The sequence below is a fragment of the Schistocerca americana genome, chromosome 1 (genome assembly GCF_021461395.2).
Source record: "Schistocerca americana isolate TAMUIC-IGC-003095 chromosome 1, iqSchAmer2.1, whole genome shotgun sequence".
Lineage (NCBI taxonomy): Eukaryota > Metazoa > Arthropoda > Insecta > Orthoptera > Acrididae > Schistocerca > Schistocerca americana.
In genome coordinates, this window is record NC_060119.1 from 1267625923 (window position 1) to 1267651204 (window position 25282).

Sequence of the window (25282 nt, forward strand, 5' to 3'; positions counted from 1 at the left end):
GTCCTTGAATAAAAGTTTTTCGCGCCGCAGACGGGCACGTCGTAAATGATACAATGAAAGTGGTTCCTTCAACGTAGGATCAAAAGGCCTGCTACGGACAACAGAGCCCTGTGCCTTGCGATGCAGATGGTTTAAAATCTTCGCTTTAATTTTCCGTAACGTGGGAAGGAGTTCAGGGCGGTCGGTAACCCGAGTAATTAAATCCCGTAAACAATCGCGATAAAAAGCGACCGTCATCATGTCCCAATGGGCCTTGTCACGACAATAATTAATGAGCAAAGTACGAATAGCCGGTTTAGCGTGACGGAGCCACCAGTCGACAGTAGAACCCGCCTGCGGGCGGCGCTGAAGAAGTTGGCGCCACAACAAATGCACCTGTTCGACAAGACTGACGTCATCCAAAACACTAACATTGAATTTCCAATAGGAGCGCGTACGTTCCGGGCGAACATACGGGACATTAAAAGCACACAAGTAACCACAATGATCCGAAAAAGCGACGGGAGCAACTCCCGCCTGCAAGATGTGAGCAGTGAGATCCGGCGAGATATAAATTCTGTCCAATCTACTATGCCCAGTAGGATAAAAATAAGTAAAACCTGTAGCAGTCGGACTAAAACGAAGCCACGTGTCTTCAAGTTTATAAGTGTCAACTAAAGTTTGCAGTGCAAGACACTTATTCGCCGTCGGCTCCTGGTCGGCATCACGCAAAACACAATTAAAATCACCACCTAAGATGATCCGTCGGTGGTTCCGATGGAAAAGCTGACATACATCATGAGTGAAAAAGGTATTCCTCAGACGTTTGGCAGTTCCAGAGGGGGCGTACACGTTAACAAAAAATATGTCGCAGATAACACATGCCAACCCTCGTCCATCCGGTAAAATTTCTATGTTGTTATACTCTAAACCGGGCGTGATTAAAATCGCCGTACCAAAGGCCACTTCCGGATCAATATTAAGAATAACATTAAACGCAGTAAGATGCCGGACAACGTCAGCTGTAAGTTCTTGAAGGAAAACCACATCGCAACGAGCAGATTGCAAAAAATGTAAAAGGGCGTCAATTTTACGGACACTGCGGATTTTATTGACATTAAGTGTGAGGACGCGTAACTGGTGGAATGCACGCGTCAGGGTGGACTCCTTAACTTAAGCGGAACTAGAAAAAATGATCTTCCTCCACATCCTCAGACCACTGCATGGTGTCCGAAGGAGGAGGTGCGGCGTCCGGGACGGCCCGGGAAGCGGGGGTGGCAGGCACCGACACAGGTGGACCGTGCACGAAAGGTGCGTCGCGACGCCCTTGGACCAAGGAATCCGTTAGTCCCTCAACGGCCTGTTCGAAGGAAACGCCGTCGCCCTCAGTGGGCGCCGTTTTCGAACGTTTCTCAGACCTCCTACGCTTCGGTTTTGGATCGGCAGGGGCGGACTGGGTGGAAACTTGGGACACCTCACTTTCGGCGCTGCTAGCATCCGCCTCGCCAGAAGTGGACAGGCCCGGTTGTGACTGCAATTTCCGCTTGTCTGTCGGCGGGGCGGGGACGGAAATCGGCCGGGGGGACTCGACCAACATTTCAGAAGACTCCCCAACGTGCACGTCCGGAACACTGACGGCTGGCAAATCAGCAATACTGACCTCGCGAGGGGTGCGTTCGGCAGGTAAACTTTGTTCCGACACAACCGGGGGCACGACAACTGTCGGCGGAGTCACATTGTCGGACACAGGAGCCACAGCCGCAGGAGCGGCAGAAGCCTGTCGGTAGGGCGGGGCGAGCGAGGGGGGTCCAACCACCGCGCCTGCATACGTGGTGTTGTCAACAGCTTCGCGCGGCAGCTGTGCCGGCCTGCGTAAAGTGCAGGTTTGTCGCAAATGATCTGTTTGCCACACACGGAGCACGTCTGCGGCTGCCCACTATAGCTAAGGAAAGCTCGCGTGCCAGCAATGATCAGATACGACGGTATATGTTTCTTCAAATCTACACGCACCGTCCGAACACCACTCGGAACCCGGTACCTAAAACCTGCAGGCCACACATCATTCTCCACACTAAGAACTGTGCCGAATTCGACAAGTTTACGAGCAATGGCCTCATTGGGGCATTCAAAAGGAACATTATAAACCTTCACATTTCGAATGCCGACGCCTGCCGGCAGTATCAAAACGTCAGACAAAGCACCGTCCACGTGCTTCAATTTCTTAACGCCACCACTTTCCGTAACGAGCTTGTCGACAAAATCCGCGTTCGGAAGTTTCAAAAAGACAGAGTTTTGAATAAAATCAAGCTGGATGCCGACCAAATCAGATTGGGGAATACGCAATTCGGAAAATACCCATTCGTGAACATCAAAGGGCGACGGTCTAGCCGCGTTCCTATCAAAAACACACTGTACGGAGTTATCACGGTTCATAATAATGCGTCAATAAACTTACAGGAACTAGTAGAGAAGAGAGAACGCTGCGAGGCGCAGCACCAAGCACGCGACGAAGACACCGCCTGCAGCACACGAAGGTGGCAGCAGGCACGACCCTAAAGGCCGGTTCTCACTAGAGCGCGGCAGCGCGGCGTGCGGCAACGGCAGCGGCAAGCGTTTTCCGCGTTGACGCGGCGGCTCGCGGAATTGGCGTTCCCATCTGGAAGCGGCAGACGTTAGCGGTAGCCAATGACGGACAGCCACTGAGGTACGGGGTGGGACCCACCGAAACGCGCGGTGCGTTTGATTAACTATATCTTACACCTACATGAAGGAAAGACGGAGTTGGGTGAAGACATACCAATTTTTCATTTTCTGTACAATGTACTCTTTCACATATTTCATTATTCATGTTTTCTCATTTCACCATGAACAGATTTCATGACTACCGTTCACGATTGTTCACTATCTCCTAACACATTGAAACAATGTACGACAAAAGAAATTATTCAGATAGTTAAGCGAGACAAAAATTTAAAATGTGATACGGTAGCAGGTACACGAAACAGTAAGAACACAAAGGCTAGGGGGAAGGGATGAAAGTGGAAGCCACCTGATAGAATTTCCCACAGAGCATAATGTAATCATCGCCAGCACCTTGCTTAAGAATCACGAAAGAATAATATATATTTCGAACAGTTTTCGAAACCAGATTTTAAATTGTAAGGCATTTCCTGATGCAGACGCAAACCTGACTGAATACTGTCAATAGCAAGAAAAGCGTTCTGAAAAAGAAAATTTGTTCATGCCGAATATAAATTCTAATGGTTGGATACTATTTTACAAAGGTATTTTGTGGAGTGCAGCCTTGTACGTAAGTGAAACGTGGATGATGAACAGTTCTGTCAAAAAGACAATAGACGCTTTCAAAACGTGGTGATTCATAAGAATGCTGAACATTAGATACGAGGATCGTGTGACTAAAGAAGAGGTACGGAATTAAATAGAGGAGGAAGAGGAAATTATGGCACAACTTTGACAACAATAGGGGTTAGCTGACAGGACGTATTATGGGGCGTCAAAGAGTGAGGACAAAGGGGTTGGTTGATACTATTCTGATAATAATCATCTGTTGAAATACTATTCTACTATTTTATCTGTTAATGTAAGCAGTGAATTTACTCTTCCATGCACTCCTCCACAAAACATTTAAACCAAAACTGAAATCAGCTGAACACCAAATCTTTCAACCACTGTCTGACAACTACTGGATTCACTTTCAACTTTCTATAACTATCACTAGCTAGCCACACACATATACAATATAAGGAGAACAGAAATAAACAAATGTTAGTTTTCAGCATATAAGTCTTTATGTTGGCACCATGTACATAAACAAACCAAACAGGAAGGGACATAAGGTGAACACATTGTAGTTAAGACTTCAAATCAAAGTTTTCGGTAAAATGTCTACAGCTAGTGACACAAGAAAAAAGAGCAAACATGAAAATGTGCTTATGTTCCATAATCAAAGTTTTAGTTCAACCTCCAGCATGAGACCAGGTGAGGGGAAACGTATATGTCCGCCAAAAACTCGATTCACTGTAAGTAATCAGTTATTCACGTAAAAAAAGAAGTGAACTGTTTTACAATCTGCAAGTATCACATATCAAAACAAAACTGAATCATTCTAGATTCCATCGAAGATGCCTTAAAGTAAAAGGCGAAACGCGTCTTGAATCAGTAAAGTACACTGGATAAAGAAAAAAGAAAGGAAATAATCAATATCTCTACATATTTAGTAAATTACATCTTATGACATACCAGCAAATTAGTTTCGGTTTAACTTCTCATTCGACATGCTATTAATGCCGTTTAAAAAAATTCATCTATCCCTTCTGAAAAACTGTAGTTACTTTCATATCTTGGTAGATAAACAGATTTAGGATATTTATCATGCTACGAAATACATGACTTTTCACAAGTTATCGTTTGCAAAATAAAAAAAAAAAAAAAAAAAAGCCCCACATTTCGATTTCTTGAACCGTTTACGAAATTTGCGGTTGATACAACCACATGGTTTACGACGAGCAGGACGAAGTACCGGTCGCGTCGCCGAGCAACCCGCGCGCGGTCACGGCATAGCCCGTCCGCCGACATATCAGACAATATCTCGAGAACGGTGATAGCTATCGATCTGCTCTCAGCTTTAAAAACAATTTCGATATGTTGACTAAATTTCATACGCAATAATGTATTACCTAAAATGAACTGTACGCAAAGTCCACGCAATGCGTTTTTACCTCTGCACACTCATTAAAATTTCGTGTAAAGGTTTACGTAAATGCGATACAGCAAGTAACCACGACGAATAACGAAAAGACATTCGGTCCTTTATCGAGAGAAGATATCAGGCTGTAACATGCCCAAGAATCAAATTTTTCTACCGAATAGTTTCCTTGGAATCGGATGATAAGTATTTCATAGCTGCCGCCGCGTCCGCGCCAGCGGTTCGGCGAAAGTTCGTGTGGCCCGGGAGTCCGTACCTGACGTCACGCTCAGCGCGTTCTGTGATTGGCGGCGCGCACCTGGAGCGCGGCACGCGGCAGCGGAAGCGGTTCGACATGGTCAAACCGCGACGCAGAGCCCGCCGCGCCTTGCCGCTGACGCCATTTCCATGGCAACCACGCCGCTGACGCGCCGTTTTGACGCGCGGCAGCCCTAGTGGGAACCGGCCTTAACACACGTCCGGGCTGGCGCGCGGCCGACCGGCGTATAAAATGAGATAGAGCCAACGGCACCCGGTGTTCCCAGGCGGTCACCCATCCAAGTACTAACCGGGCCCGATGTTGCTTAACTTCGGTGATCGGACGAGAGCCGGTGTACAGCTAGTAGAGCAGCACTGTGCCTGGGAAAGGTGCGAAAACTAGGACAGAAGACACAGGCGCTTCGCCAAAGCATCCATCTCTCCTAGCGGCGAAAGATAGATTTTTGTTTACAAATTTGCAGTTGTACACCGCTACAAAACAATAAGCCCTGACGTATTTCAGAACGTTTCTGTCCTTTCATACTGTTTTGTTACTTAAAGAGACACTCTGGAAACCTTCCTTGGCACTCTCTTCTTCAAACTGAGTTCCTCAATATCGTATCTTCTGTTTATTACAACAGTTTTAAATCATTGTGGAAACATCTTTGTGACATCGGAAAGGTAGCATGAAAAGAGGGCTGGCAGGGGCAGCGACAAAAAAGCAAAAAATGAAGTCAGCCAGAACTCCCAGGCTGTCACCCATCTGAGTACTAACGTCGTTGCTTATCTTCGGTGATCGGTCCAGAACAGTTGTGTTTTTTTTAAATTTATTTATTTTGTTAGTTTTTGGAATTTAGCACTGCTACAAAACAGTAGGCTCTGAGTCATTTCAAGAACACATGTGTCGATTCGTAGTGTTTCGTTACTTTCAACGAGTTCCTAGCACTCTTCCTTCGCGCATTCTTGCTCAAACTGAGTTCATTACTGTAATTTCGTACCTTACGTTTGATACAGTAGTTGAAAATGCTTGTGGAAGTATCTTTGTCAACACCTGAAAGTTAGTATGAAAAGAGGGCTGGCAGGTGCAGCGACGTAAAAATGAAAAAATGAGATAGAGCCAACAGCACCCGGTGTTCCCAGGCGGTCACCCATCCAAGTACTAACCGGGCCCGATGTTTAACTTCGGTGATCGGACGAGAACCGGTGTATTTTTTTTTTCTTTTTTTGTTTTTTTAAGTTGATTAAAACTGGAACCGCATCCTATTACTCAGTTACTCTCTTTCTGTAACTTTGTTCATTTTATTACTTTTTATCCAAAAATGGTCTTATATATACTAGTTTACAGGCTGGCACATAACAAAGATAGACAAATGAATGGAGACTGGTTATATTTCACCAGCTAACACTAACTATATATCTAAACTTAATTTGATAAACCTGCGCGTAAGACGCAAATAAGGTCAGTGTGCGTATCATCAAAGCTCAATGGCGAGACTGAAAGACCATTGATACAAATAAAAGGGGCTCGGAATCATCTTACAGTTGTCTCGCATACGCATGATGCAATGCAGATGATAAAAAATTAGCAAAATATTCTTTGTGTTTATTACTATTTTTGATCTTACAATATTGGTCCCAAATATGAGTCAAAAAGGTGAGCGCATCGTGAATTTGCCGGTCAATGAGGGCGTAAACAGTGTGGCCCAACAACCACACAGCAGTATTGTGTTTTGGCCGCGGGAAATATTTGAAATCAGGTACAATGACACTGTCAACTGAGACGTGCGCCGGAGTAGTTCGCGTGATGAGAGCCACCATTATCTGGCAAGTCCTCCACACATCGGAAACAGCTTGGCATTGCAGACGGTGTTCTCTGGTGTCAGGCATGCCACATCTGCTACAGTTGGGGGAGGCAAGAAGCTGAATATCGGCTAAACGCTGATTGGTGGGCAGTGTGTTGTTGACTAGTTTGTACCACAAGGCGGACACATCGGACGGCAAAATACTGCTATTGACATTTGACCGAGTTTAAAACCGTAGGCCAAAAGCCAGAATCAACACAAAACAAGAAAATAAAACACAAAACACTCAGATTAAATGGTAAAAACCCCCTGCCCGAATAAAACGTGAAACTAAGCCAGCCATAGGAGGGTCATCAGATAAAAAGGCAGGGAGCGTGTCAGGCAGTGTGAACGGCTAAAAGCGGACACTCCAATAAAATGTGCATCACAGAGAAAACGGAGCCGCAGCGACACAGAGGTGGGTCCTCACGGCGCAACAAGTGGCCGTGTGTCAGCCGAGTGTGCCCAATGCGCAGCCGGCAGAGGACAACAGACTCCTGGCGGGAGACCCGAATGGACGACCGCCACAAAGTCGTCGACGCCTTGATACGACGGAGTTTGTTTGGTACGGGCAGGTTGCGCCATTCAGCGTCCCATAAATCGAAAATTTTGCGGCGTAATAGGGCCCGCAAATCAGTCGCCGGGAGGCCAATCTCCGGAGGTGGTTGACTGGTGGCCTCTTGCGCCAGGCGGTCAACATTCTCATTCCCGGGGATCCCAACATGGCTTGCGGTCCAAACAAAGACCACAGAGCGGCCGCAACGGTCAAGAGTATACAGGGACTCCTGGATAGCCATCACCAGACGAGAACGAGGGAAACACTGGTCGAGAGCTCGTAAACTGCTCAGGGAATCGCTACAGATAACGAAGGACTCACCTGAGCAGGAGCGGATATACTCTAGGGCTCGAAAGATGGCGACCAGCTCAGCAGTGTAAACGCTGCAGCCAGCCGGCAAGGAACGTTGTTCGGAATGGTCCCCTAGAGTTAGCGCATACCCGTCACGACCAGCAACTATCGAACCGTCAGTGTAAACAATTCCAGAGCCCTGATACGTGGCCAGGAGGGAGTAAAAGTGGCATCGGAAGGCCTCCGGAGGGAATGAGTCCTTCGGGCTCTGTGCCAAATCGAGCCGAAGGCAAGGGCGGGGTACACACCATGGGGGCGTGAGCAGAGGTGCCCGCAAAGGAGGTGGAACAGGGAAAACTCCAAGCCCAGAGAGGAGCTCTTTGACGCGTACGGCGATCGGACAACCCGACCGGGGCCAACGTTCTGGCAGATCGACGACTGATTGCGGGAACAGGACACGGTAATTCGGATGCCTGGGCAAGCTAAAAACATGGGCAGCATAAGCAGCCAGTAACTGTTGGCGTCATAACCGCAGTGGACGGACACCTGCCTCCACTAGTATGCTGTCCACCGGGCTGGTGCGGAAAGCACCAGTGGCAAGCCGTATCCCGCTGTGGAGAATTGGATCCAGCACCCGCAACGCAGATGGGGATGCTGAGCCATAAGCCAGGCTCCCATAATCCAGACGGGACTGGATTAACGCCTGGTAGAGCCGCAACAGGGTAGAGCGGTCGGCGCCCCAGCGGGTGTGGCTCAAGCATCTCAGAGCGTTTAGATGCCGCCAACACGTCTGTTTAAGCTGCCGGATATGAGGCAGCCAAGTCAACCGGGCATCGAAAACCACCCCCAAAAACCTGTGGGTCTCCACCACAGCAAGGAGTTCGCTGGCAAGATAAAGCCGCGGCTCCGGGTGGACAGTACGTCGCCGGCAGAAATGCATAACGCGGGTCTTGGCTGCCGAAAACTGGAACCCATGAGCTACAGCCCAAGACTGCGCCTTGCAGATAGCGCCCTGTAACTGACGTTCAACAGCTGCAATGCCAGTAGAGCTGTAATAAAGCCAGAAGTCGTCAACATACAGGGAAGCGGAGACAGAATTTCCCACGGCCGCAGCGAGCCCGTTAATGGCTGTTAAAAACAGGCACATTTAAAACAGAACCCTGCGGCACGCCGTTCTCCTGGACGTGGGAGGAACTATATGAGGCCGCGACTTGCACGCGGAGGGTACGATACGACAGGAAATTGCGGATAAAAATCGGCAGAGGGCCCCGAAGACCCCATCCATGAAGCGCAGAAAGGATGTGATCACGCCACGTCGTATCGTACGCCTTCCGCATATCGATAAAGACAGCGACCAGGTGTCAACGGCGGGCAAAGGCAGTACGGATGGCCGACTCTAGGCTCACCAGATTGTCGGCGACGAACGGCCTTTACGGAACCCACCCTGAGACGGAGCCAGAAGGCCCCGAGACTCCAGTACCCAATACAAGCGCCGGCTCACCATCCGTTCGAGAAGCTTGCAAAGAACGTTGGTGAGGCTAATGGGACGGTAGCTGTCCACCTCCAAAGGGCTCTTGCCCGGTTTCAAAACGAGGATGACAATGCTTTCCCGCCATTGCGACGGAAACTCACCCTCGACCCAGAGACGGTTGTAAAGATAGAGGAGGCGCCGCTGGCAGTCCACTGAAAGGTGTTTCAGCATCTGACAGTGGATGCGATCGGGCCCAGGAGCGGTATCAGGGCAAGCGGCAAGGGCACTGTGGAATTCCCACTCACTGAATGGAACATTGTAGGATTCAGAAGTGTTTGTACGAAAAGAAAGGTTCCGACGTTCCATCCGCTCTTGAACGGAGCGGAAGGCCTGGGGGTAATTCGCAGAAGCGGAACTCATAGCAAAATGCTCTGCTAAGCTGTTTGCAATGACGTCGGAGTCAGTACAAACTGCTCCATTCAGTGAGAGCGCAGGGACGCTGACAGGGGTCCGATAGCCGTAGACGAGTCGAATCTTGGCCCAGACCTGCGATGGAGTGACATGGAGGCCAATGGTGGACACATACCACTCCCAGCACTCCTTCTTGCCTTGGCGGATAAGGAGGCGGGCCCGCGCACGCAGCCGTTTGATGGCGATAAGGTGGTCTATGGAGGGATGTCGCTTGTGACGTTGGAGCGCCCGCTGGCGATCTTTAATCGCATCAGCGATCTCAGGCGACCACCAAGGCACAGCCCTCCGCCGAGGGGACCCAGAAGAACGGGGAATGGCAGATTCGGCGGCAGTAACGATGCCGGTGGTGACCGATTGAACCACCGCATCAATGTCATCAGTAGAGAGAGGCTCAATAGCGGCAGTGGAGGAGAACAAGTCCCAGTCAGCCTTATTCATAGCCCATCTGCTAGGGCGCCCAGAAGAGTGACGCTGTGGTAGTGACGGAAAGATCGGAAAGTGGTCACTACCACACAGGTCGTCATGCACACTCCATTGGACAGACAGTAAGAGGCTAGGGCTACAGATGGAAAGGTCAATGGCGGAGTATGTGCCATGCGCCACACTCAAGTGTGTGAAGGCACCATCATTTAACAGCGAGAGATCGAGCTGCGACAATAAATGCTCAACGATGGCGCCTCTACCTGTTGCCACTGACCCACCCCACAAAGGGTTATGGGCGTTGAGGTCGCCCAATAGCAAGAAAGGTGGCGGCAATTGGGCGACCAGTGCAGCCAGGACATGCTGCGAGACATCACCATCCGGTGGAATGTAAAGACTGCAGACGGTAACAGCCTGTGGCGTCCACACGCGTACAGCGACAGCCTCTAAAGGCGTCTGGAGAGGGACAGACTCGCTGTGCAGAGTGTGAAGGACATATATGCAGACGCCACCAGACACCCTTTCATATGCTGCTCGGTTCTTATAATAACCACGATAGCCACGGAGGGCGGGGGTTCGCATTGCTGGAAACCAAGTTTCCTGAAGAGCAATGCAGAAGAAAGGGTGAAGGCTGATAAGTTGGCGGAGCTCAGCTAGACGGTGGAAGAAACCGCTGCAGTTCCACTGCAGGATGGTGTTGTCCATGGCTGGGAAAGGTGTGATGGGACTGGGAGGGCAGATTACGCCACTGGGTCACCTGCTGCCTCCGATGGAGCACCCGTGGAAATGCTATCCATTGCGTCCGAGGGACCGGCGAGATCGAGGTCCTCAGCGGACGCGAGAATCTCCACCTCGGCCTCAGAGGCAGAGTTTGTAGGAAGCGGTGGGATGGGTGCCACCGCAATAGCGTTGGGCTGGGAGACATTCTTCTTTTTCTGCTTGTCGCGCTGTGCCTTTGGTGGTTCAGGCTTCATGGGCTTCACTGGGTCAGTCTCGGGGACAGACAACGACCGTGAGGCTCTACGACTAGGGACTGGTGGATGTTCCAACCACTTGCGGGCGTCCGCTTTTCCACAGGTCGGAACTTGTGAAGGGAAGTCCGCAAGGGATCCCTTCCTGGCGAGAGTAGCCGAAGAAGTCTTACGCTTCTCCGGATGGGAAGGGGGAGCTGATGTCCCCGATGGTTGGGAGGGTGTTGCTCCTGAAGAATATGGAGCAGGAGCAACAGGGTGTGAAGTGCCCCCCACAAGCAAGGGGGCTTTTGGATGGTGACCAATCATAGAACCAACCGTAAGGGATGACACAGGAGGTGGAAGAACCGTTGTTGCAGCAGCGGCGTACGTTGACGTCATTGGCACAGGATGTAGCCGCTCGTATTCCCGTCTGGCCTCGGGGTAGGTCAGGCGGTCCAGGGTCTTATCTTTCATTATTTTCCGTTCTTTCTGGAATATCCTACAGTCCGGCGAGCAGGGGGAATGGTGTTCTCCGCAGTTAACACAGATGGGAGGCGGGGCACATGGAGTATCGGGATGCGAAGGACGTCCACAATCCCGACACGTGGTGCTGGAAGTACAGCGAGATGACATGTGCCCGAACTTCCAGCATTTACAACACCGCATCGGAGGAGGGATATATGGCTTCACATCACAACGGTAAACCATCAACTTAACCTTTTCGGGTAAGACATCACCCTCAAAGGCCAAGATCAAGGCACCGGTGGCTACCTGATTATCCCTCGGACCCCGATGGACGCGCCGGACGACGTGAACACCTCGTCGTTCGAGGTTGGCGCGTAATTCATCGTCAGACTGCAGAAGAAGATCCCTGTGGAATACAATACCCTGCACCATGTTGAGACTCTTATGCGGCGTGATGCTAACTGAAACATCTCCCAACTTGTCATAATTGAGCAACCTCCGGGACTGGGCAGAGGATGCCGTTTTGATGAGCACAGAACCAGAGAGCATTTTGGACAAGCCCTCCACCTCCCTGAACTTGTCCTCTAAATGCTCCACAAAAAACTGAGGCTTAGTTTCCATAAAAGATTCACCATCGACCCGCATACAGACAAGGTACCGGGGTGAATAATCTCCACTGCTGTCTTTAGTCGTGCGGTCCTCCCATGGAGTGGCCAGGGAGGGAAATGATCTTGGATTGAATTGCTTGCTGTTGAGGTTAGAACTCGATCGCTTAGAGACTGCTGGGGGAGGCCCACCAGCGAGAGATGTTGTACCACACTTCAATGCGGGTCATCCACCCTGATGCTACCCACTCCGACCAGGGGCTCTCCCCACGGGCGCCACCCAGCCACAGCAAAGACCACCTGGCAGGATGGCCTTTGCCGGGAGTCCTGATGCCCCAGAGGGATAGGCATCTACTCCTCGGCATACGTGGGGAGGTAGCAGCTCAGGCATCAGCAGTGCGATCCCTGTGTAGTCAGGGGGCTACCACCAAGAGGATACATGACGACCCCACCACAACGGCTTGGCTACCGTGCTGGATGTCGGGTGTCGAAATATCCATGTACATCACGAGGGCAAAGATGGAAGTGCACAGTAGAGGGAATGTATGCTACCCGGAACACACTGCAGTGGGTGTGGCTGGAAGCTCGATGTAAGTCCAACTCCATTAAAAATGAGGTGTGCCAGATCTTAGGGCAAGATGGATTTTGAGATGCACCACGTAAGGTGTCCTTCCCCAAATGGTACGCACTAACGGAAAAATTTAGAAACTGAGTGGTCAAACCCATTAGGGGACCATCACATTCTAGGCCGAAACAGTTGAGACTCCTTTTAGTCGCCTCTTACGATAGGCAGGAATACCGCGGGCCTATTCTTACCACCGGACCCGCAGAGGGGACATACGATAAGGGATGTTGGCCACCGATACTGGGGCGCTTTCAGATTCTGGCCGATAGATTTCCAGCAGGGCTACTGTCGATCCATCGGGAAAGCCGGCCTGCATTTCAGCGGTGCGGTTGACAAGCAACGCTGCACATTTTCGACTGAAGTCTACTAGCCCGAGTCCTCCATGTGACGGGTCCAAGACACAAACTGTTGCTCGCACTTTAAAAATTTCGTGACGCCAGAGTAACCAGTATACTGCTTGAGATACAGCGCGTCCTATTTGTTTTGGCACGCTAAGCAACTGCGCCATATACCACGCCTTAGAGAGAATAAAGGAATTGATTATTTTGGCTTTCTGGTGCAAGTTAAGGTGCCCGGTTGCGTGGCTTTTGCAGAGGCCCTTAATGGAGTTGAGAATTCTTCACCAATTTCGTGCTTGCATATGCTGCGGGCACGCAGTTATGTTTAGATCCAATACTTGATGGTCTCTCACGGCTCTGTACCATGGGCGGACAATATCGGTGGCTAGCAGACCCAGTGGAAGTAGGACAGTTTTAAAAGTATTAATCGCTGCTCCAGACGCACGTTCATCCTGGTGAAGGGAGGCGCGTATCGAGTCTGTCTGCTGTGTGGTCAATGAAAGCGCCTACGTCATCTGCGTATGCCACACATTTAAAGGATGCATTGTGTATTTGTACACCTTTTGACGTCCTGCCTATTGTTCTGAGAAGCGGGTCTATGGCGATCACGAATAAGAACATTGACAGCGGACATCCTTGCCTGACAGAGCGGCAAATAGGGATCGGTTTAGTTTGCCATCCGTTTAATGTGACTATTGATCTTGCTCCCGTGAGAATATTTTCAATAATTTTGATAAATTCTCGGCCGAATCCCATTTTTGTCATGACCTGTAGCAAGTATTTGTGGCTTATGCGATCGAAAGCGTTCGCAAAGTCAATGGATAGAATAGCTGTCGATAACTTATGGACTGCCGTGTGAGCTACTATGTCTCGGTATAAGGACGCTGCGTGGAAAATATTGTGGTGTGTTACTCCGCACGTTTGGTAGGAGCTGATAGCTTTGTTCATGACTGGCTTCATCTTTGCTGCAAGGCACCTTGCAACTATTTTGTAGTCAGTATTGAGTAACGTGATGGGCCGGAAATCTTGGACACGACATGTATGTTGCGTTTTTGGGACGAGCACGACTCGACCTTCCAGAAATTTTGCGGGAATATCGGTGCCACGAATTATTTCATTTACTATGTCGGTGAGTTTTTGCCCAAAGATGTCCCAGTAGACCTGATACAATTCGGTTGGCAGGCCATCAGGTCCCGGCGACTTTCCTTTAGAGCACGATTGTACAATAGGTTTTGTGTTCTGTACTGTCATCTCTGCTATCAACTGTTCTCGGTCCGCGTTCGAAATGTCAGTCTGCAGGTCGCATAACAAATAATTTAGCGCCACGTCGTCTGTCGCAACGTCTCGAAATAAGTCCGTGTAGTGGGCTGTAATATGTTGGAGAATGTCTGTTTTCCGCGTAAGGCGCTCGCCTGACGCAGTCGTTATCGATTCTACGTGTTTGCGTCTTGCCCGTGTTTTTTCACGCGCGAGATGATAGGACGACGGTTCTTCGTCGTCCAGAGCGCACAAGGCGCGACTTCGGACCAAAATCCCTTTTGCCTTTTCGTTATGTATACGGAGAATCTTTGCTTTAATACGGTTTAAGCGGAGGCGGAGATTTTCATTTGGTCCGACGGGGGCGTTTAACGCGTCTTTGAGGCATTGTTGGTAAAATTCTGTTGTGCGCTGCGTCCAGAAGGATACCTCCTGGCTATAACATTGAGCAATCATCCTAATTTGCGGCTTTGCGTAGAAAGTCCACCACTCTAGTGCTGAGCTGTAGTTTTTCTCTTTCTGCAGGCAAAGCTGCCATACAGATTGCATTTTCGAGCGGAAGTCTGTCGCGGCAAGATGTTTCGTATTAAGCTTCCACAACCTGGGAGTAGGTGTTTCATTTGTACGCTGTAGGCGGATAGCAGCAACATAACCGCAGTGGTCGCTAAACGCGACAGGGATGATGTCTACACTATTTAGGTTGTTTGCAATCTGTTGAGAGACGTATATGCGGTCTATTCTGCTTGCTCCACTATTGTATATGTGCGTATACTGCGTTGTATGTGGGTGGAGGAGACGCCACGTGTCTCGCAGATCTTTGGCGGTCAACAGTTTCACTAATTCAGGACATGTAGTGGCCGTAGGGTGCTGGTCGGATGTGTCTGTTACGCAGTTAAAATCGCCACCGAGAATTATTGGACGTGTGGTATCAAACAAGGGAACTATCTCGTGATTGAAAAATGCTGCGCGCATTCGTCTATTATCTGTCCCTGAGGGGGCGTAAATATTGATAAATCTCATGCTTTGTATATTGCACGCAATTGCGCGTCCGCTTGGCAACGTTTGGACATTGTCTGGCTCTAGGGAATTTTTGTATAAAATCGCGGTACCGCATTTTACATTATTATTGATGTTATAAATAACATCATATCCATTTATGTTATTGAGGATGTTTGCGGTAACTTCCTGAAGGAATATTACGTCAAAACAACTGTAATGTACAAAGTCCACTAAGGATAGAATTTTGTGAACTGCAGAAATCCCGTTTATATTTAAGGTAAGAATAGATAAATCTTTTATTTGCGTATAACAGACAGGCATTAGAAGTGGAGAAATAAACAGAGAAACAATAGCTACGGGAGACGGGGTATAAATGGAGATAATTTCATTCTGCGAATGGTTTGTTTTGTATGTGACGAGTATTGCAAACTAATTTTCAACCCAGTATGTACTTAAACGTCTTCGGACCAAACAGTATTGCGTTGTTGATCTGAATGGGGGGAATCATTGTAAGTGTGTGTGTGTGTGTGTGTGTGTGTGTGTGTGTGTGTGTGTGTGTGTGTTTGTTTGTTTGAGGTTTACGGGCGCAAAACAGCGGGGTCATCAGCGCCCAAACGCATAAAAACAGGAACACATGCAGTGAAGGGACTATGATGGACAGCGAACAAGGAGAACGGCTAAAAGACACAGACCTGACGCAGTTTCAAATCCTCACAGACAGAGGCAAAACAAGAGAAGGAACACGCTAAAAGGGAAGGGAAACAAGGAAAAGAGAACAGAAACCGAAGGGAAACAAGGAGGTAATCATGACTGGCTGACCGCTTACCTAAATCCTGGGTGAGCCAGTCACCCAGCAGCACATTAAAATCCTCTCCCTAAAATCCGATGCAACAATTTGGACAGGACACAAAACCGTAAGACCTTAACTACAGTCGTTGCGTCATCTTGTAAAATGGAGGGCAAATCCGGTGGCAAACAAACCACCGCTCTCTGGTCAGAGAATAAAAGACAGTCAAGTAAAATGTGGCGGACAGTGATCTGGACGCCACAAGCACTGCAGATTGGGGGGTCCTCCCGCCGGAGTAAAAAACCATGCGTTAAGGGACTGTGCCCGATGCGGAGGCGAGTGAGAACCTCATCCCGCCTGCATGCCTGGTAGGACGTACGCCATGGCCGCGTGGTGGCCTTGACCAGACGCAGCTTATTTTCACCGACTGCCAGCCACTCCTCTTCCCACTGACGCATAACGCGAAAACGCAGGAGGGAGGTAACAGCATGGAGGGGGACAGCACATGCAACAACGTGAGGGAGGGAACACGCATCTTTGGCAGCCACATCCGCCAGTTCGTTTCCTCGTTCGTTTACCCACGTGCCCCGGCACCCAGCAGAAGGAAACCTCCTTCCCCTGCCGTTGCAGGTGGAGTAGGGCATCATGGATGTTCTGGACGACCATATCCGCTGGGTACAAGTGTAGCATGGTCTGAAGGGCACTCAGGGAGTCAGAACAGATGAGGAACTTAAGACTGGGAACACATCTCATCTGCTCCAAAGCCCGCAAGATCGCAAACAATTCGGCATCAAAGATGGTAAACGCCGAAGGAGGTCTTAACTTGACGACTCGATCAGGGAAAACAACAGCACAACCAACAGAGTCCCCCTGTTTAGAGCCATCCGTAAATACTGGTACATGGTCGGGATGCTGGTGTAAGATATCGGAAAATAAGGAGGTAAAAACAAACGCAGGAGTGCAGCTCCTCCGGTACTCCAAGTCTAAAAGGACGCCGGGCCTCTGGAGCAACCAGGGAGGCAGCGGGTAAAACCTTGTCGTTGGGGGGCCACACGCTCCACACCAAGGGACTCAAGCAAATGCTTGGCACGAATCCCAAATGGTCTCGTTGCCCTGGGACGACTCGAAAAAGAGACGTTCCATAGGCGGTCGGGCAACGGTAGGGTACGCAGGGGAGGTAGGACAGGCAAGGAATTGACACACCCGTCGCACCATGAGGAGTTTCCGCCGGATGGCGAGCGGCGGTTCCCCTGCCTCAGAACACAGGCTGGGGATGGGACTGGTACGGAAGGCACCAGTGGCTAGCCTGAGACTCTCATGGTGTACTGCGTCAAGAATCTTCAGATACGAAGGCCTTGCTGACCCATACACGGTGCAACCATAGTCAAGACGCGATCGGACGAAAGCCCTATAAAACTGCAGCAGACGCGCCCGATCTGCTCCCCAGGACCGATGGCTCAGAAGCTTCAAAATATTCAGTGCCTTCAGGGCCCGCAACTTGAGGTCTTTAAGGTGAGGCAACCACGACAACTTGGAATCAAAAGTGAGGCCCAGGAACCGCACAGTGTCGCTAAAAGGAAGAATGGTGTCCCTCAGACGCAATTCAGGGGAGGTAAAAAGTTGTCGAGAACGATTAAAATGAACACACACACATTTGTCTGCAGAAAAGGTAAAACCCGTCTTCGCAGTCCATGCCTCTAATCGCTGTATCGTAAGCTGCAACTGCCGACTAGCAGTGACAAGACTGGAGGAAGAACAGAAAACAGCAAAATCGTCCACAAACAAGGAGCATTGGGCAGGACTCCGGATAGTGGACGTGATACTGTTAATGGCGACGGCAAAGAGGGCGACACTTAAAACGCTTCCCTGAGGAACACCATTCTCCTGCACATACAAATCAGATAGCACATTACCAACCCTATATCGAAAGAGGCGGTGGGAAAGAAAGGACCGAATACTGCGTCAAGAATCTTCAGATACGAAGGCCTTGGGGAGACGGCCACGAAAACCCCACTCATGGAGTTGATTGAGGATATGGCGGCGCCAAGTAGTGTCATACGCCTTATGAATGTCAAAGAAGACACCGAGACAACGCTGGTTACGTAGGAAGGCCTGCTGGATGGCCGCCTCAAGCAGGGTCAAGTTGTCTATAGTTGAACGACATCTCCGAAAGCCACACTGCAAGGGGCTAAGGAGCTGCCTGCTTTCGAGCAGCCAAACCAGGCGACGGTTGACCATGCGTTCTAACGTCTTCCTGACACAGCTCGTCAAAGCAATACTTCGGTAACTGCTGGGATGCGTTCGGTCCTTCCCCGGTTTGAGGAGGGGGCTCAAAATCGCCTCCCTCCACGAGTCAGGGTATATGCCAGATAACCATATCATATTTAAAAAATTCAGGAGAACTTCCTTGGAAGGCAGTAACAAGTGCTGCAGCATGCCGTACCGGATTTGATCATGGCCAGGCGCAGTATCATGAGCCTCAGACAGCGCCGAATCCAGGTCCCACATTGTGAAGGGGCAGTTGTAGGGTTCAGAATTTGGAGACCGGAAGTCCAAGTGACCCCTCTCGATGGCAGTGCGGTAGCGGCAGAAATCTGGATCACAGTTAATAGTAGCGGTAGATTCCGCAAAATGCATGGCCAGTGTCTGGGCAATGTCTCTCGGCGCCGTGAGGAGACTTCCCTGATGCAGCAAGGCCGTGACAGGCAGCTGGCCGAGTTTCCCGGAAATCATCCTGATGGCTTCCCATACTTTCGTAGAATTAGTGGAACGGGAGATGGAGTTCAAGAACGATTGCCATGACCGTCGGTTGCTCTCTTTAATCACTCGCCGCGCTTTGGCCCTTGCCACCCGAAAGGCCGCAAGATTGTCAGCTGAGGGACGGCACTTGAAGTGGCGCAGAGCTGCACGGCGGGCACGGATGGCTGAGCGGCACTCAGTGGTCCACCAAGGGACAGGGCGCCTCTTGGGATGACCGGATGACCGTGGGATTGACAATTCAGCAGCATGGGAGAACACGGCTGTAACATGGTCTACCCATTCATGGACGCTGGCACGGTGTTCCAAATCAGCCAGTTGGCTGAAGTGTCCAGTCAGCTCTGTAGAGGTGCCACCGGGGCGGCACTGGTAATGCCATAGCCTCAGCCAGGAGGCGAATCCAAAGGGGGAAGTGGTCACTAGAATGGAGGTCTGCAGCAACCTCCCACAGAGTAGAATCCGCGAGTGCTGGAGAGCAAAAGGAAAGGTCAATAGCTGACGACTACCCAGAAGCAGTACAGAAATGAGTGGGAGCACCAGAGTTGAGGATGCATAGTTCTTCAGACATCATGAGGTTTTCCAGAATGCGACCCCTGGGGCAAGTAGTCGAAGAGCCCCATAAGACATTATGAGCATTGAAGTCCCCCAGAAGAAGAAATGGGTGGGGGAGTTGGCTAATAAGGTGGGAGCCTCAGTCTATCGCATCCTGAGGTGGTAAGTAAAGTGGACAGATGGTGAGCCTCCGACCCACAAGGTCAACTGCAACTGCTTGCAAGTCTGTAACAAGAGGGAGCTCAGATGAGGGGTGGATGTCACGGACAAAAACCGCAACACCACCCTTTGCCCTTTCCCCCATCAGATCATCTTTCCTATATACAGTATAGCCCTGTAAAGGAGCATCAGTGGCCCGAAAATGTGTCTCTTGGAGACATAGGCACAAAGGGCACTCTCGTACAAGGAGTTGTAATTCGGCCACATGCGTCCTGAACCCATTCAGGTTCCACTGTAATAGGGAAGCCAGTGATCAGGGTGGATGAACTTTCACCCTGCCTCTGTGTTTTGGAGGAGAGCCTGTACTGGCCGGAGATTTATTCCTGGGGCGAGAAGATCGCCCCCGGTCGACATCAATGTCCATCAGCTCCGATGACGACCCACGGGAGATGTCGGACAGTACGATGGCCTCGTCATCGGACCGACCCTGACCAGTCTCCTCAGGTGGCAAAACCTTCATCTTCGGCGTCTTTGTCTTGGGGGGCTTAGAAGGCAGAGCCTTGGCAGCAAGTGGAGCTGTACCCGCCTGGGCAGAAGGCGCCATATGGGAAGAGGCAGGAAGTACCCCAATGTCAGCAACCACGGCCTTTTCCGACGTTGCGGGGAGAGCCGCAGGTTTCAAAACAACCGCAGCAGCACAAGTCCACTGCCAAACGCAGGTATTAGTGCTAACACTAGCAACCTCCGTTTGCGTAGCAACAGTGGCCATTTATACCGGTTTTTTCAGAGCGGAAGCGAAAGATGTCGTAAACACAGGAGGTTGCATGGCCTTAAAGAGCTTCTTGGCCTCACCATAGGGGATCCGCTTAGATGTTTTGATCTCCTGGATCATCCGTTCGTCGAGATAGATGTGGCAGACCCGGCTCCAGACAGGGTGACTCCCAGAGCAATTCACGCACTTCACAGGCGATGAACAATCGGCTCCTTCATGGGCAGGCTGACCACATTTACCACAAGTGGCTATCCCATTGCACCCCAACGTAGTATGCCCAAAGCGCTGACATTGAAAACAGCGCATTGGGTTGGGGAAATATGGCCTTACTGGCAAACGTAAGAACCCCGCTTTAACATGCTCTGGGAGTCGTGGGCAACTGAACGTGAGAATAAACGAGTCGGATTTGACTAGGTTCCCATCGACTCGTTTCATAATATGCTGCACGTCAACAATATTTTCATCAGCCCATTCAGATTTTAACTCGTCTGTCGGGATATCCACCAAGTCCTGACATGGCACAACACCCTTACTGTAGTTCAGAGTGGAGTGGAGCTCGGTCTCGATAGCGTACTCACCGAGACAGGTTGCTTTCCGAAGAGAAGTGACCTGATGGGAACTAGATGTCTCAACTAACAGAGTGCCATTGCGCAGTCGCTTCACAGATTTAAGTGTTCCTGCAATTCCCTGAAGACCCTTGTGGATGTAAAAGGGAGAAACCCTCTCAAAGCTACCCTCCTTCCGTTTAAAAATCAAAAACACATTCTGATTATCAGCATGTGCTCTGTTACGACAGTCTGATATATCTCGATCAACACTAGGCGCTGGAGGACTCGCAGCACGAAGTCGCTTCTTCGATGGGGTGTGTTTTCCTACCAGTGGCCCACCCAAACCACTGGTAGGGGGAAATGTAGCGGTCGAAGGGTCCATTGTGGTCCCACGAGCAGCTAGGGAACTAAAGGTCCGCTCAGACAGAGCCCTGCGTGCCTGAGTAAGCCGTATACAACTGGGGTTGCGGCAGGTGCCCCAGAGGTTGCCCGCTTGCGACTGTTCCACCTCAACAGCCATGCATCTCATAGGCGCGGAGCACACCGGAAGATTGAGGGGTTTTTAGAGAGGTCGGCCTTCCTCGCAATCCAGGCGGTCAAGCCCAGATTACCATTCCCCGCAGCACACAACATTCCACTGCCGCGCCATGCGGTGGTGGCTGAAGCATGTCCGGAGGTTACGGTGACAGGAGACTGGCGGCGCCGACCAGTCCCCAGCTGAGGACCCCGGGGTCGCCAAGCCCGTACTCAGCAAATGAATGCTGAGCCCCTGGGGGCTCATTTTTAGTTTCCATCGGTACGTGCATATGTGGCGAATCGAATTGCATGGCATGGACGGCACGAATGTCGTCCGTCGGGACGTGGGCTGTGTACCGAGCACGACACTCGTGCATTTCCTCTGCTTTTCTTTTAATTGGTGCTGATAATACAGCCTCAGTTACGAGCGGTTGTACGCTGATTTCTTTCTCTTTCTTATTTAGAAATTCCCTTAGATGTCGAACAGTTGCCTCGCGCCGGCGTTCTGCTTCTGTTTCATGCGACGCAACAGGGACGACTGTCACGGGGCATTGTTGATCGGATTTAGAAGTTGCATCCGAATTTCCGTTTCCACGGCCGCGTCTATGTTTTCTTTTTGAAGATTTATTCGGTGAATGGCTCATCGATCTCCTGCTCGGGGATGGACTGGGGTCTTTACGTGAAGCACGCTTTTCTGAGGAGACAGCAGCAGGGCTGCGTCCACTCTCTGAATTTTGCGTGTTGTTCGGAAAAATATCTGATTCAGTATCGTCACTTTTTGGCGGCTCTGGGTGAACGTCAGCCACAACCGTAACGTTTGTCGCATTATTGCCGAGAGAATTTTCTGGAATGACGGCTTTTTCATCAATTTCTGTTACGTCCATGACATTGTCCGTGTTCGCCGGGGTCGCAGACGATTCGCACGCAGCCTCTGTCACAGGGAGTGACGAGGGTCGAATCGGAGCAACACCCAACGCTACAGACGCATACGAATTTTTCTGCGTTTGTGCGCTCTCACCGCCGAGCGGGAGCTGCACAGGGCGACGTCTGTTCGGACAATTTTGTCAAAAATGATCGGTTGCATTGCAGTACGAGCACGTCTGTGGCTGTCCATTGTACGATATAAAGGCCCTGTAACCGCCTATGACTAGAAAGGACGGGATGTGCTGTTTCAGTTCAATAAGAACACTTCTTACTCCGTTGTAGACTTGTAGGCGGAAACCACTACCCCATTTTTCATTCGACACTGAAAGCACATTCCCATACGGCATGAGACCACGAGCAATCATTTGCGTAGGTATTTCAAAGGAAAGATTGAAAATACGAACTTGACGAATACTGTAACCCGCGTGGCACACGGTCACGTCGCAAACGCTTCCGTCACGATATTTAAACTTGCGTTTTCCACCGTTTTCATTTACGATTTTTTCGCACATTTCCGGATCATTGAATTTCATAAGCAGGGTTCCGGTAATAAAGTCCCACTGGACTCCGTAAGTTTCGGTGTCGGTAAGACAGAGTTCGTCAATAATCCAGTCGTGAGCCTCGTATGCCGTAGGGCGTACAGCTTCTTTGTCGAAAATAAAGTTCAATGTGTTCGATCTGTTTACGTTTTCCATTTTCAAACTGTTACTTAACAACTACGCAAAAAACGCGCGAAAATGAGAAACTCGACAGCGGAACGCAGCGCGGAAATGCCAACAGAGCGGCCGCTAGGCGTGCACTCAACATGGTATGGCCGTTGGCGTCTTTATACTGTAGCCGCACGACGGAAGAAGCGTTCGCCTCCTCTCCCAACACACTCAATCGCCCTTTTCGGTGGCACATTTGACGCAAAGGGCGTCCTTGCACCTCGAAGGCGTCGCGGAGTGCGCGCCGCGCTCGGCTCGGCGTCTCATAGGCGACTGCCGGACGTAGGTGAGACACGCGACACAGCTGCTCGATGCACCGCCTGTCATTCGTTTGGTGCGTGCGGCCTCCGACACTGGCTGGCGACGCATCCTTACGGCGCGCGCGCGGCCGGGCGCCGGGGGGCTGCGCGGGGTGTGGCAGTGTCCTGCTGGACCGACGGAAGCTTTCTCACCTGCCAGACACACGCCGCGCTTCCAGATACTTGCGTAATTTGCGCGGTGCATTCTCGCCTGTCCCCCCTTCCGTCCCGACTTGTCCCGACTGCCGCTCGCTGCCGCTCGGGTCGCGGTCCATATGACAGCACAAGCACGAGAAACATTTGCGAGACGCCGTGGGCGGCCGTTCGCAACTATAGAGCAGCTCTGTGCCGGGGAAAGGTGCGTAAACTAGGACAAAAGACACAGGCGCTTCGCCAAAGCATCCATCTCTTCTAGCGGCGAAAGATAAATTTCTGTTTACAAATTTGCAGTTGTACACCGCTACAAAACAAGAAGCCCTGACGTATTTCAGAACGTTTCTGTCCTTTCATACTGTTTTGTTACTTACAGAGACACTTTGGAAACCTTCCTTGGCACTCTCTTCTTCAAACTGAGTTCCTTAATATCGTATCTTATGTTTATTACAACAGTTTTAAATCATTGTGGAAACATCTTTGTGACATCAGAAAGGTAGCCTGAAAAGAGGGCTGGCAGGGGCAGCGACAAAAAAGCAAAAAATGAAGTCGGCCATAGCTCCCAGGCTGTCACCCATCTGAGTACTAACGTCGTTGCTTATCTTCGGTGATCGGTCCAGAACAGATGATTTTTTTTAAATTTATTTATTTTGTTAGTTTTTGGAATTTAGCACTGCTACAAAACAGTAGGCTCTGAGTCATTTCAAGAACACATGTGTCGATTCGTAGTGTTTCGTTACTTTCAACGAGTTCCTAGCACTCTTCCTTCGCGCATTCTTGCTCAAACTGAGTTCATTACTGTAATTTCGTATCTTACGTTTAATACAGTAGTTTAAAATGCCTGTGGAACCATCTTTGTCACACCTGAAAGTCAGTATGAAAAGAGGGCTGGCAGGTGTAGCGAGGTAAAAAAGGAAAAAATGAGAGGTAGCCAACAGCACTTTTTTTTAGCGTATATAGGCTTTTATTTACAAAATAACAATTTCGTTTTACAAAATACAGTTTACATTTTACTTGTAAAGACGAGACAATCCATTCTTTGCTTTTATTTTTCTGTTACTGTACTGTCCAAGTAATTATTTCATTTGGTGTTTTTTTTATATTTTTATTTTTTTAAATATTTTTCGAAAGTCTGTCAGTCAGAGGTTTTTTAGTTGTTTCTTGCACCGTTTATTGTTGTAGTTTAGCAATTTTGCTTTTCTGAGCCTTTGTACGCTACACTTATACGTATGGCAGAGTGAATTTGGAGAAGCATTGATTGTACGATTTAGTTATTTACAGAGAATAATTAGTATATAAGAAAACAAAGTTATTTTATGGAATTTTACTTATTACTAGTTATGGTATTATTATTATTATTATTGTTATTTTTGTAGATGTTTTGAGTTGAGGATGTGCTCTATTCATTTTAAAATAATGTTGAGTTATTACTATCTTCTTACTAAATCTTGTGTTAGAAAACAAGGGGGAGGCATTTTACGTTGGGTCTTGAAAAACGAGACCTTAGTGGGACATGCACTAGGCATGAAACCAGTTTGATAGAAATATTAACGAGTGTATCAGTTGTCAGCTCTTGTTTGATGAGTTAAGTGGTATCCCAAGGGGAAGCACTCATGAAGAACTATCTTAACATATTAAACAATTCATGACAAAAGAAAAAGGACATTACTATTTTATCGAATTATTAAACCTATTTTTTTTTCGATTGAGCAAAGAGCAATACACCAGGAAGCATTATATAGTGCAATTTTAGAGCTAGTTTATTATAGGTGGTGCGTGAGAGTAAGGAAGACTGAAAGGAGGAAACTATTCGTGGTGGAAAGACAGACATATATATAAGCATGTAAATCACTAGTTTGTTGTACTGATTCGCC

The 25282-nt window shown here is 49.5% G+C and overlaps 1 protein-coding gene across 1 annotated transcript; it reads right to left on the reverse strand.

The window, feature by feature from the left end:
- Positions 1-1162: 1162 nt before the first annotated feature.
- Positions 1163-23460, reverse strand: LOC124598945 (lysine-rich arabinogalactan protein 19-like). Its single transcript, XM_047136037.1, has 2 exons — positions 23177-23460; positions 1163-1847 (listed from the first exon to the last, which is right to left on the reverse strand). The coding sequence occupies exons 1-2, from the start codon at positions 23458-23460 to the stop codon at positions 1163-1165; spliced, it is 969 nt and encodes a 322-aa protein (XP_046991993.1).
- Between the last annotated feature and the right edge of the window lie 1822 nt (positions 23461-25282).

Bases quoted from the DNA above. Each gene is read 5' to 3' on its own strand.
- LOC124598945 (XM_047136037.1), bottom strand. From the start codon at position 23,460: ATGCACCGCGCAAATTACGCAAGTATCTGGAAGCGCGGCGTGTGTCTG. The intron at 1,848-23,176 runs GTGCAAGGACGC...CACTTTACGCAG, and splicing joins CACTCCGCGACGCCTTCGAG to GCCGGCACAGCTGCCGCGCG.